The following is a 12,338-nucleotide window of genomic DNA, read 5'->3' as shown; positions in this document are numbered from 1 at the left end:
AGGTCAAATTCACCACTTCTACCCCAGCAGGGAATTGGACTATACCAGGGGATCTTAACCTGGGGCCCTGGGATGGCCCTGAACCCCTAGAAACAAAACTCAATATATATGTGCATACTTCTAGGGAAAAAGTGTAGATATTTAATCAGATTTTCAAACAACACCATGCTCTAATAAAAGTTTTCAAAAAACCACTTATTTATGTTTACAACTTAAAGTACTTAGTTGTAATGAATATAATTAACTAAACTAAAAATTCATTATGAATGAGAATTTAAGAAAATTAAATCAGGTACTTTCTACTCAATCTACTAGATAAAAGCTGATCTAACAATAATAGCTACAATGTATTGTTTATTAGTTCTTGGCAGTATGCAAAGTGTTTTACATGCATTACGGCATTTTATACTAAGTTCTATGAGGTACTTTCAGATGAGAAAACTAAGGCTCCAAAATGTTAGGAGGGCTTCCCTGGTGGCGCAGTGGTTGAGAGTCCGCCTGCCAATGCAGGGGACATGGGTTCGTGCCCCGGTCCGGGAGGATCCCACATGCTGTGGAGCGGCTGGGCCCGTGAGCCATGGCCGCTGAGCCTGTGCGTCCAGAGCCTGTGCTCCGCAACAGGAGAGACCATAGCAGTGAGAGGCCCGCGTACAAAAAAAAAAAAAAAGTTAGGAAACTTGCTCAGGTCACAGATAGTAAAGTAGCAGATTCAGGACTCAAATCCAAGTGTGTCTGACTCCAAAGCCCTATGCTATCCTGTACTCCTCATGCTCAGGCCTTCCTGGACGCTAAAGTAGCACACTCCAGCTTTCATACAACCCTAGCTCCTGAAAAAATGAAAGAGGCTACAAAGTCAGACTCCCTTTGAACAAACATGCTCATAGGACCTGAAAGCCACAGGCCCAGAAGAAGGGCCTTAATATTTAACTCAGCACCTTTAACCCTATTAATGAGTGGAGAATGCTAAGCATATGGTAAGGTACTAAGAGAGTTATATTACAAACCCCCAATTTGTTACTAGAAAGAGCATTAGCTTTGGAATCAGACAGATCTGTGCTCAAATCCTGGCCTGTCACTCACTAGGACTTGGGCAAGTAACTTAACTTCCAAGTTTCTCTGCCAGTCAGTGCTTTTAACTTTGGGCACAAATGCTTTTAGGTCTGGTATAATGAATATGGATGCTAGTAATTAGACTTATGGGTTCAAAGACTGGTTCTGCTATTTACAGCCTATGATCTTGGGTAACCTACTTAACCTCTTTGTGTCTATTTCTTTGTCTGTAAAATAGGGATAATAATAGTACCTATACCTCATATGTTTATTCTTTTTCTTTTTCTTTTTTTTTTTTTCTGGCTGCACCACGCAGCTTGCAGGATTTAGTTCCCCAACCAGGGACTGAACCTGGGGCCACTGGCAGTGAAAGTGCTGAGTCCTAACCACTGGACTGCCAGGGAAGTCCCCCTCACATGGTTTTGTAAACACTAAATAATGTACATAAAGTACTTAGAACAGTGCCTGGCATATGGTATGCATCATGCACATGCTAGCTAATATTATAATCATCATATTTTCCTGGTTGTGGGAATATATAAGAGAACATATTTAGAGCATCTAGCACAATGTCTGCTGTCCTGGAAATGGAAAAGTTGTGGCTCTAATGAATGTCTTCCTTCAGTTTCTGACGAGCCACTGAGAAATTTCAAAATCCTCTAGGGAGGTATAAGTTAAAGTCATGATGCATCACATAAACAAAAGAGAAAAGCTTCAAAATCATAGTTTGGGCAAAAAGAATACTGGCATTACATTAAACATTTCAACTGCCTTACCTTAAAATCTTTTAAGCTGAGAGAAGAGGCTAATAGTCAAAGGTCAAAATATCAAAATAGAGCACAAACATCATTAACATGATGATAATATAAACAGATTTCCAGGGCTGTGGTTACAAAATATTTTGAAGGCTATGATATTATTCTTGAAAATAAAGAAATAAGAGATAGTTGAGATTTTACCCAGAAGCAAAATGTTGGAAAAACTTCATTAGGTAAGTAAGATATTACTTACGCTTTTGAAGGAAGCTGCAAATTCAGCAACACCTGGTACTAAAAAGAAAAAGCACAACATTAGTCATTCAGTAAACATTTTAGTGTCTCTTACATAGAGGATTCAAATGAGAAAACAGCCTTGTCTTCCAGGAGTTTATAGTCTGGAAGAAGAGACAGAGTAAATCAATAACTATAACACTTTTTAAGTGCTTCAAGAAAGATACCAGTTGCTATGGGAGGACAAAAAATGAAAATCTAAATCAGACTGAGGAGGCAGGAAAAGTTTCTCAGAGAAAATAATGCCTCAACTGAACTTCAAAGGATCAGGAGTTAGCTGAATGAGACGGTGGTGAGATCTAGTATCTCTTACCAAAAATTTAAAATTTCCTTTTTAGGTATGCTATTCTATCAATCCAATTGTTTATTTAAATATCTCACAGAAAGAATCATATTAAAAAAGAGAAAAATAAAAATCAGGTATTTAAAAATAAGGTTCAGGGCTTCCCTGGTGGCACGGTGGTTGGGAGTCCGCCTGCCGATGCAGGGGATGCAGGTTCGTGCTCCGGTCCGGGAGGATCCCGCATGCCGCGGAGCGGCTGGGCCTGTGAGCCATGGCCACTGAGCCCGCGCGTCCAGAGCCTGTGATCCGTGGCGGGAGAGGCCACAGCACTGAGAGGCCCGCGCACCGCAAAAACAAAAATAAAAAATAAAATAAAAATAAGGTTCAACCTCACTAATAAAGAAATATAAACTAAAAATAAGGAATATCAGTAACATCCAATACTGGCTAGTATGTAAGGAAATGGGTACTCCCATACACAGTCATCCTCTTCCATATGCACAAAGATATGTGTGCAAGGATATACATTGTTAAATTGTTTGTAACATCAAAACTTGGACATAACTTAGGTTTCCATATAGGGTATGAATACATAAGCTGTAGTAGATCTATACAATGAAATATTTTTAAAAAATGAAGTAAGTCTATACCTATCAACCTGGAAAGATCCATTAATAAGTTACTAGGTAGAATATGTTAAGCTGTAGATCACTGTACATATGACTTCATCATAACGAAACAAAAAACTCTCTATACACTTAAAATATTTATTTGCCTATCTGCGTAAGCATTTAAAAAAAAAAAAAAAAAAAGGTCCAAAATATCAGTACTAAACTATAACAGCAGTTAACTTTATCAGAATACTTAAAGGAAGTAAGGAATTACTTTATGCATCTCGTATTGTCTGACACATTACAGATGAAGTTAAATAATAATAATATATATATTTTTTTGCAGTATGCGGGCCTCTCACTGTTGTGGCCTCTCCCGTTGCGGAGCACAGGCTCCGGATGCGCAGGCCCAGCAGCCATGGCTCACGGGCCCAGCCGCTCTGCGGCATGTGGGATCTTCCCGGGGTTCATGCCCCTGCATCGGCAGGCGGACTCTCAACCACTGCGCCACCAGGGAAGCCCAAAAATAATTATTTTTTAAAGGCTCTCTATCATTTCCTGAGTCACACTGTGTTCAGAAAAAATTAAACTACCAAACAGCTATTCTTAACACCAGGCCACAGAATTCAGTCTCTTCCTTTGAAGTAAAATTAAAATTTTAATCACTACAGCTAAATGATAACTCTTCAAAAATCTCCCTCAAAGTAGCACTGGTTTTCCTGCATTGATTTTTGAGCTGCTGCTTCTTTTTTTAAAATTAATTAATTAATTTATATTTATTTTTGGCTGCATTGGGTCTTTGTTGCTGCACACAGGCTTTCTCTAGTTGCAGTGAGCAGGGGCTACTCTTCGTTGCGGTGCGCAGGCTTCTCACTGCGGTGGCTTCTCTTGTTGCGGAGCAAGGGCTCTAGGCACGTGGGCTTCAGTAGTTGTGGCATGCGGGCTCTAGAGTGCAGGCTCAGTAGTTGTGGCTCACGGGTTTAGTTGCTCGGCGGCACGTGGGATCTTCCCGGACCAGGGACTGAACCGTGTCCCCTGCATTGGCAGGCAGACTCTTAACCACTGCACCACCAGGGAAGTCACTCCTTCATTGATTTTGATATAAAGAAACCAAGAACTTACATTGCTCTGGCCAAAGATCTGGTGAAGCTCGGTCAAGTTTTTCAAAACTTAGCAAAGATGCTTCCAGATCTGCCCCTAGAACAAAACACTCAGATGAGCTAAGAAGATACAAAACACATTATTTTACATTTTGTGACATATCAATCTCAAAGAACGTAACAAACTGGAACACTCACTCACCTGGAAGTCTAGAGATTTGAGTTCTATGACTCCTGATGCTACTGAGCCATGATGTTACACAAATAAGTCATTTCCCTCATCAAACCTTACTTTTCCCATCTCTAAAACAAGAACAATATTTTAGCGGGGTATTGGGAAAAATGAATGTCAACGAACCCATCTGCATCTTTACTCATACTCTTGAACTTTCCTCCCAATCAATGAAGTGTCCCTGCTCCCAAGAAAAACAAACTCCTCTGATTGGGCCCTGGATTCCATCTTCTCTTGCTTTGTCAAAGACGTGATCTTGAATAATCTCTTGCACGACCAGTGTCTACCTTTCTCTACTGGCTCAAACTCAACAGCAAGTAAGCCTGCTCTGGAATTTACCTTCTTTGAATATACTCTTCCTTGACCCCATGACTTCCTCACTCCTCCTTCACTGCAAAAGTTCTTGAGTTGTTCCTCCTGCTGTCTCCACTTCCTCACCTTACATTCTCTCCTTAACCTACAACAAACAGGCTTCTGCCCCTACGTGTGTGGAAACGGCTGTTGTCAAGATTATCTATGACCTATGTTGCTAAATCAAGTGGTCACTTCTCTGTTCTCTCTTATGTGACCTCTTTGCAGCATCCACCCACTGACCACTCTCCTTCAAACACTCCACTTGCAGCTTCTATAAAACAATTATGCTGGTTTTTCTCCTTCCTCACTGACTCCGTCAGTCTCCTCTTCCACTCAGGGCTCACCCTAGGCTGACTTCACTCCCTACCAAAAGTCTCCCAAGGAAATCTCATCTAGTCCCATAGGCTTTACGACCATTTATATGCCAATGACTTCATACTTCTACTTCCAGCCCTAATCTTTCCCCGGACTTTGGAGTTATATATCTAAGTGGCTACTTGACATCTCTCTCTATTAACATGTGTGAAAAACCATAATCCCCCAGTCTTCTCCATCTCAATAAATAGCACCACCATCAACTCCAGTTCTCAAACCAAAAACCCAGGTGTCATCCTTCATGCCTCCCTTTCCTTCACTCTTCCATAACCAACCCATTAGTAAGTCCAGCAGTTTGTCCCTCTAAAACACACCATGAAATCACATTAATTAACCAAGGAACCATAGCTTCTCTCCTGGACTACTTCAATAGCCTCTTAATAGGTCTCCCTGCTCCCATTCTTACCCCTCCCCCTCCCAACCCCTAAATCTACACTCCACAAAGTAGCCAGACAGATTTTTTTTTAAATGTCAATCAGTTCACGCCACTCTCCAGCTTAAAGGACTTCTTCCCAGCTAAATTCATGAATGCACATCTACTGTGACCTACATGATCCAGCCCCTGCCTAATTCTTCAACACCATTTCCTCTCCATTCTTGCCCTGGTACATAGTAGGTGCTCAATATTAATGACAACAGTTAGGGACTTCCCTGGTGGCACAGTGGTTAACACTCCATGCTCCCAATGCAGGGGGCCTGGGTTCAACCCTGGTCAGGGAACTAGATCCCACATGCATGCCACAACTAAGAGTTTGCATGCCACAACTAAGGAGCCCGCCTGCTGCAATTAAGGAGCCTGCCTGCCACAATTAAGAAGCCCACCTGCCACAACTAAGACCTGGCACAACCAAATAAACTAATTAAAAAAAAAAATGACAGTTAACATTTGTTGAGTACATATTGTGTGCTCGGTATACTAATTAGCTGCATAAATTGGTTGATTTAATGATATAAACAGTGATTCTTAACGTTTTCTGGGTAAGCCACATTTTTGAAGATCTGAAAAAAAAAGCTATGGACTCACTCCCCAGAAAACATACATATTTATAAAATTAGTCAACATGTGCTTTTCTGTAAACTAAATTTTTTTCCCAAATATTCTAAGGGACCCCATGTTCATAGCAGGATTATTTACAATAGTCAAGACATGGGAACAACCTAAGTGTCCGTTGATGGATGAAGACATTGTGAAAATACACACACACAATGAAATATTATTTGGCCATATATAAATGAGGAAATCCTATCATTTGCAACACCTGGATGGACCTTGAAGGCACTATGCTAAGTGAAATAAAACAGAGACAGAAAAATACTGTATGATCTCACTTATATGTGCAATCTAAAACAAGCAAACAAGTAAACTCATAGAAAAGAGATCACACTTGTGGTTACCAGAAGTGGGGGGTAAGAAGAGGGGTAATTGGAAGAAAGTAGTCAAAAGGTACAAACTTCCAGTCATAAGGTAAATAAGTACTAGGGGTGTAATGATGACTATAGCTAACACTGCTGTATGAAACACAGGAAAGTTAAGAGAGTAAATCCTAAGAGTTTTCATCAAAAGGAGAAAATCTTTTTTCCTTTATTCTTTCTTTTCTTTTTATTGTATCATTATGAGAAGATGGATGTTAGCTGAACCTATATATTTAAGTGAATTTCCAATAGCATTCTAATTGGGAAAGAACTCAACTCTAATAAATTGCCTTAACTAAAGCATCCAAAAATGGCAACCAAACAAACAAACCAAAAAAAGCTGTGTGAAACACAAAATGCCAATTTTCAAATTCCCAAGGAATGTTACTGATGGAAAGTTCAACCATAACAAAATTAATTTATTGAGGATAGGATCGGGCTTCCCTGGTGGTGCAGTGGTTGAGAGTGCGCCTGCCGATGCAGCGGACGCGGGTTCGTGCCCCGGTCTGGGAAGATCCCACATGCCGCGGAGCGGCTGGGCCCGTGAGCCATGGCCGCTGAGCCTGCGCATCCGGAGCCTGTGCTCCGCAACGGGAGAGGCCACAGCAGTGAGAGGCCCGCGTACCGCCAAAAAAAAAAAAAAAAAAAAAGAGGATAGGATCCAATAACCAACAAGTGTGACCCTATGATATCACAATCTGGGGCATAACTCAGACTCTACTGTGAGCGTTATTCTCATACATTAAGTAATTAATGGCTTTACTTAGATTTCAATTTTCTCCTTTTCAAAGATGTCCCAGCAATTTTAGCGTTAAAAAGAGAAACACTAGGGCTTCCCTGGTGGCTCAGTGGTTGAGAGTCTGTCTGCCAATGCAGGGGACGCAGGTTCGTGCCACAGTCCGGGAGTAACCCACATGCCGGGGAGTAACCCACATGCCGCGGAGCAGCTAGGCCCAAAAGCCATGGCCGCTGAGCCTGCGCGTCCGGAGCCTGTGCTCCGCAACGGGAGAGGACACAACAGTGAGAGGCCCGCGTAGCAAAAAAAAAAAAGAGAGAAACACTAAATGACCTAAACTTTGTTTCATAGCAAGATAATTTAATGGTGATAATTTTAAATCTTAAAGACAGAAACAGGTGGAACACTAAAAATAGAAGTGAGAGAGCTAGGTAAAAAGCTAGCTAAATTTAAGTTCAAAGTGCTCAACTTGATTTTGTCAGATTAAAAATATTACGGGGAGAGGGTGAAGCTCTGTAAAAGATGAGCATGAAAAGTTTAAAAAATCTAGAGTGCACATTGAGTGAGAGTGGATATGGCTAAAAGACCAAAGGAAAAAAAAAATACATTTCCAGTATTCTTCCTGGCCAAAGAGAGGAAAAGAAGTTGAGAGAAGACAGGGGAAAAATCAAACATAAGGAACAAAACTTTTAAATATAAAGACAACTTAGTAATAAGCTAAAAATTTTAATAGCAATTACTTCTACTTCTATCAGTTGGCTGGTTTTTTTTTAAAGTGCGGTAAGTTATACATAAAATTTACCACTTTAATCAGTTTTAAGTGTACAGTTCAGTGGCATTAAGTACATTCACATTGTTGTGCAACAACCATCGTCACCATCCATCACCAGAACTTTTTCACCTTCCCAAACTGAAACTCTGTACCCATTAAACAATAACTCCCCATTCCCTTGGTTGATTTTTTAAATGCCCTTTTTTTTTTCCTGAGGGGAGGGGAAGGACATTTTAACTAGAGAGCACCTAGGCAAAATAATCTCTTTTGACTCCCAACACCCATAATTTCTTATACAGTATGTACCCGTGCTCAAAAAACTTAAGACTCAGTTAAACTTAAAACTTAAGACTAAGTAATTTATTATTTATGCATATATCTAATCAGTCTTTCAATAAACGTGAATTGAAGGCCTACTGCTTGCCAGGCACTGTGCTAAGCCCTGGGATCCAACTATGAACAAGACAGACTTGGAATTTACAATCTGGTGTGAAAAGGGCAAAGTTAACATAATAACTATTCTGTCGATGAAGGTACAGAGAAAGTGAATAATGGTGAAGAAGGGCAACTCCAGATACTGTGTTCTGGGAAAGACTCTCTGGGAGGTGACATTTAAATGAGACCTGAAACTGCAAAAGTGTTTACATGTTTGATTAATCCTTTCCTTTCCCAAAGCACCTAGAATAACACCTTTCATACAGTAGGATCTCAGTATAGCTTTCCTGGCCTCAATTTCCTCATTCCTGAAACGAACTTCCAAGATTCCTTCCAAACACAAAATACCTTTGTTTGACAGAAAACTAACTATCAGTGAAATGGACGCAGGGATGGAGGTGGTCGAAGCAAGAATTAAGTGAGTCCAGAAATGACTGCAAGATCCTAACCCTAAAGCAGAACGGAGCGCAAAAACCCTGTGGGTATACCAAAACCACTCAATTACTATCTGAAATGACTTGCCTCTTAGACAACATATAAGCAGAAATCGTTCATTCACTCAGCCTTAAGAAACAACAACACATAAAGCAGAAGCTACAGAGGTTGAGACGTGTGCATGACTACGCTAAAAAGCTCAATTCTCGTTTTCCTCGGGACTCTCACTGCGAGGGACCGAGAGGGTCTCTTCCTTAGCCGCCAGGGCAACGGTCCCAATCTAAGGAGACAGGAGAGAATCACGTTTCTCTTGCGGTTCAATCCCGGGATGAAGTCAGCCACCAACCCTAGCAAGCGCTTAAGAGAATCGTTCCGGATGCTCAAAAAGAGGAGAATCGACCCTTCTTCAATGGGGCGCCCGGAGGAGAAAGCTACACTAAGGCGCCTCCTTTCCTCAGCAGTATTTCCTCCTCGGCCCTCAGCCTCACCCAAATGGGGCTTTAGCGTACTAAAGCGGACCAGGGCGGAGGACCAAGGCGACTCTCGTCCTTTTGCCCAGAAAGGGTCCCAAGCGGGTGCCCTCCTCCACCCGCCTGGTACACTGCAGAGAAACTGGGCACCTCCAGAGCCGCTGTGAAGAACCGGCGAACTGAATATGCACCCACCTCCCATGGAAAAGAAGTGGAAGGGAAAGGAGAGCCCACGAAAGATATGTAAGTTCGAGGGTCAGACGGAGAGTGGAAGTTCCCAGGAGAGCACAGAAGGAGGTTGCAGGCGAAGGGTCCCTAAACCGGCTCTTACCGTCTGTGGGAGACGCCATCTTCCAACCCATGTCACGTGACGTGGCCAACCGTCGGCGGGAAAGCAAGGATCCATAAACCACGCCCCCAAAGAGAAACCCTATCCCCAACACCCGGTCTGGTCTAGTTTCCCCGCCCCATAGGACAATGTTTCCGTGGCTCAGCCCCCAGTGCTAGCCATACCCCCTCACGCAGTGGGTGAGGCGGAGCTACTGCAACATTCTTGCAGGATCTTATTTACTTTCTTCAGTGGGTGGGGCCGCGGTTGTGCCTGTGGCCAATCCCGGTTCTGGGTTCGGGGGCGGCTTCCCCGTGTGCTCAATATAGAGTACCCAAGTCAGGGGCGTCTTCCCTACCTCCGCCAACAGAATTTGTTGAGGTGGAGGGGGGCGGCGAGAGCTCTATCACTTCTGACCAATCGCATACCCCCAGGTCTGGGACTGAGGGGCGGAGTCAGGTGTTAGGACGAGTGATTGGCTAGGGGAAATTATCCTTTCCACCAATGAGGAGGTGTGGCAGGATGGAGGGGAGAGGCCTGGCAGCAATAGTGTTTGTGGACAGACTCAGGCTGTAGAGGTGCGGGGGCCTGAGAAGAGGCAACCGAGAGCCATGGCGGCGGTGGCGGCGGTGGTGGCGGCGGCGGCAATGCGGGCCCGGATCCTGCAGGCGAGTGAGGGTGGCGCCAAGGGGTCGCGAAACTAGAAATTCGGTCCTTTCCGTCCGCTCTCTGAGCCAGCCCCTTCATGGCTGACCCTCCTGTGTCCATCGGACCAGTGCGGCCCTGTCCCACACCTTACTCAGTATCCGCCTTCGTTGGATCCAGCCCTGGACTATCACCCCCTCTCCCTTTTATTCTTCAGACTCCCTCTTTCTGGCTCTGGTCCACTCCTCCTCCAGCCCTGCCCCGACCCTGCCGACACTCTCTTGCCCTCACCTCTATCGGTCTGCCCACCGTCTTTCCCTTTCACCTCTGCACCAGCCACCTCTCTGCCCCCAAAACTCCCCTTCTGGTCACCTTTCTTAGCATCCTGCCGGGAGCGTCCAGATTGTTCCCTTCCCCCACCCTTCCCTTCACTGTCTACAGTCCGAGGTAAAGGCGGAGGGAGGAGGCACACGAGAGGCGAGGGTCAGTGAATGAACTTTGAATCTCCTAGAAGTGTACACTAGGTTTTCCCTCAAAGCAGCCATTTGCTGAGCTATTTTCCCCAGCTATGGCTCTTTGTATTTTCCACAGGCTGTGGGCTGTGCCCTTGCTTGCCAAGACTTTCAGTTTAACTTCCCCTCAGCAAAGTTACAGTGTTTATGTTGGCTGTGAATAAGGACACATAGTAAATGCTACCAGTTTGTTCCAAGCATATGCAAAGGACTAAACATCTCTAAACACGTGATAGAAAATGGGAGCCAAGGAAGACCAGAAGTGTAAGTTCCAAGTTCCTACCCCCATGTCAGCTCCTAGCCTGACTCAACTCTGCCCGTGGGGGTGGGGTGGGGGGATTAGGTCCTCTCTGAAGCCAGCCTAAGGATAGGAGCTACAGAAGCTGCACGCCTGGGGCCTGTGATTTACAACTCTGTTAATAGCCTTTCCCCACCCCCACCCCCCGCCCCGCAACCCCTCGTTGTTCACAGCCTTACGAGGACTTAGATTATGAGGCAAGATTTACTACAGGCAACAATCTGGAACCTGCAAGAAACAATTTTGCTTCTCTTACTCATTATATCCAGCCTGGGAACTTCTTCCTCTATATTGCTGGGCTGTTAGATAATATTAGTATTTACCAGGTTTCAGTGAGTTCTACTGCAGAGACCGTGCATTTTTAAGATTCTTAGCAGAGTTGGCGAAGATTCCTGTTTAAATATGCTATTTAATGGGACAGCGTGGAGAATGGGTTGGAAGGGTTTGTCAAATGATCTGGCTTTCTTCATATTTCTTGATGTGATCCTAGTTCTGATTTTCTAGGTTTGTTTGTTTTTTTGTTTTTGTAGTAGAGAAACAAAGTTTCCATCCTATACTTTCCATTACCAACTTCTCCTCAAAATCTTCTACTGAAATTGACTTTTTTCCTTTGCCTCCTCTGCCATCACGAGTCATTGAGAGCCTTAAGAAGCTATTTTGTCCTTTGCATCAAGGAGAAGAATCTCCCTTCCCAAGTACTTTATTTTAGAAATAGACACTATTTTCTGATTCATTTTAAGAAACTTCTGAGCTGACCTGGAAAGAACAGAGATAGTAATTCTAAGTCAACTAGGAGTTACTGTAACATGACACTTTGATAAAGAGTAGTCTAGATTCTGGCAGTCAAGATATTATCACTCCCATTTAAAGATAAGAAGACTGGTCTTGAAGTGACTCAATGACTTTCTTCAGTGATGCAGTGGAAAGAGCACAGGCTGCACAATCATACTTGGGTTCTATCCCAGCACCACCACTTCCTAGTTTTAAGAATATCTGTGAAGATTAGAATTAATATAATGAAGTAAGTTACCTGACACTAAAGGTCATCCAAAGGCTCCCAACTAGTAACTAATGCGGCTGAGAATTCAGGACTTACATCTTGGCATCTCTTTCTGTGTCAGGCACTGTCCCAAGCTTTGGGAAAGGAGAGATAAGTAAAATATTCACTGAAAACCCCCCTATTGTAATGCAATGATAAGTGCTAAACAGTAAGAGTGCACACAGTACTATAGGAACCTAG

General features: G+C 43.3%; 2 protein-coding genes across 4 annotated transcripts in view; one reads left to right on the top strand and one right to left on the bottom strand.

Annotated features, from left to right (window-relative positions):
• Positions 1-9,838, bottom strand: part of LIN52 (lin-52 DREAM MuvB core complex component) — a 122,437-nt gene extending 112,599 nt beyond the window's left edge. Inside the window, exons 1-3 of the mRNA XM_007459727.1 lie at positions 9,647-9,838; positions 4,116-4,190; positions 2,062-2,099 (exon numbers count right to left, since the gene is read on the bottom strand). Of these exons, the coding sequence (XP_007459789.1) occupies positions 2,062-2,099; positions 4,116-4,190; positions 9,647-9,677 (144 nt within the window). The 5' untranslated portion in view covers positions 9,678-9,838. The remainder of the gene's footprint in view (positions 1-2,061; positions 2,100-4,115; positions 4,191-9,646) is intronic.
• Positions 9,839-10,221: 383 nt separating this feature from the next.
• Positions 10,222-12,338, top strand: part of ALDH6A1 (aldehyde dehydrogenase 6 family member A1) — an 18,154-nt gene continuing 16,037 nt past the window's right edge. Inside the window, exons 1-2 of one of the 3 annotated variants that reach the window (XM_007459724.1) lie at positions 10,389-10,445; positions 11,731-11,793. In XM_007459724.1, the coding sequence (XP_007459786.1) occupies positions 10,389-10,445; positions 11,731-11,793 (120 nt within the window). Of the gene's footprint in view, positions 10,312-10,388; positions 10,446-11,730; positions 11,794-12,338 lie in introns of those variants that run through there. The other 2 variants (XM_007459726.1, XM_007459725.1) reach the window with 2 other exon arrangements.

The sequence above is a fragment of the Lipotes vexillifer genome, unplaced genomic scaffold (assembly GCF_000442215.2).
Source record: "Lipotes vexillifer unplaced genomic scaffold, Lipotes_vexillifer_v1.1 scaffold39, whole genome shotgun sequence".
In the NCBI taxonomy this organism is placed as follows: domain Eukaryota; kingdom Metazoa; phylum Chordata; class Mammalia; order Artiodactyla; family Lipotidae; genus Lipotes; species Lipotes vexillifer.
Note: the sequence above shows the minus strand (reverse complement) of the source record. Positions and strands in the feature narration are given on the sequence as shown.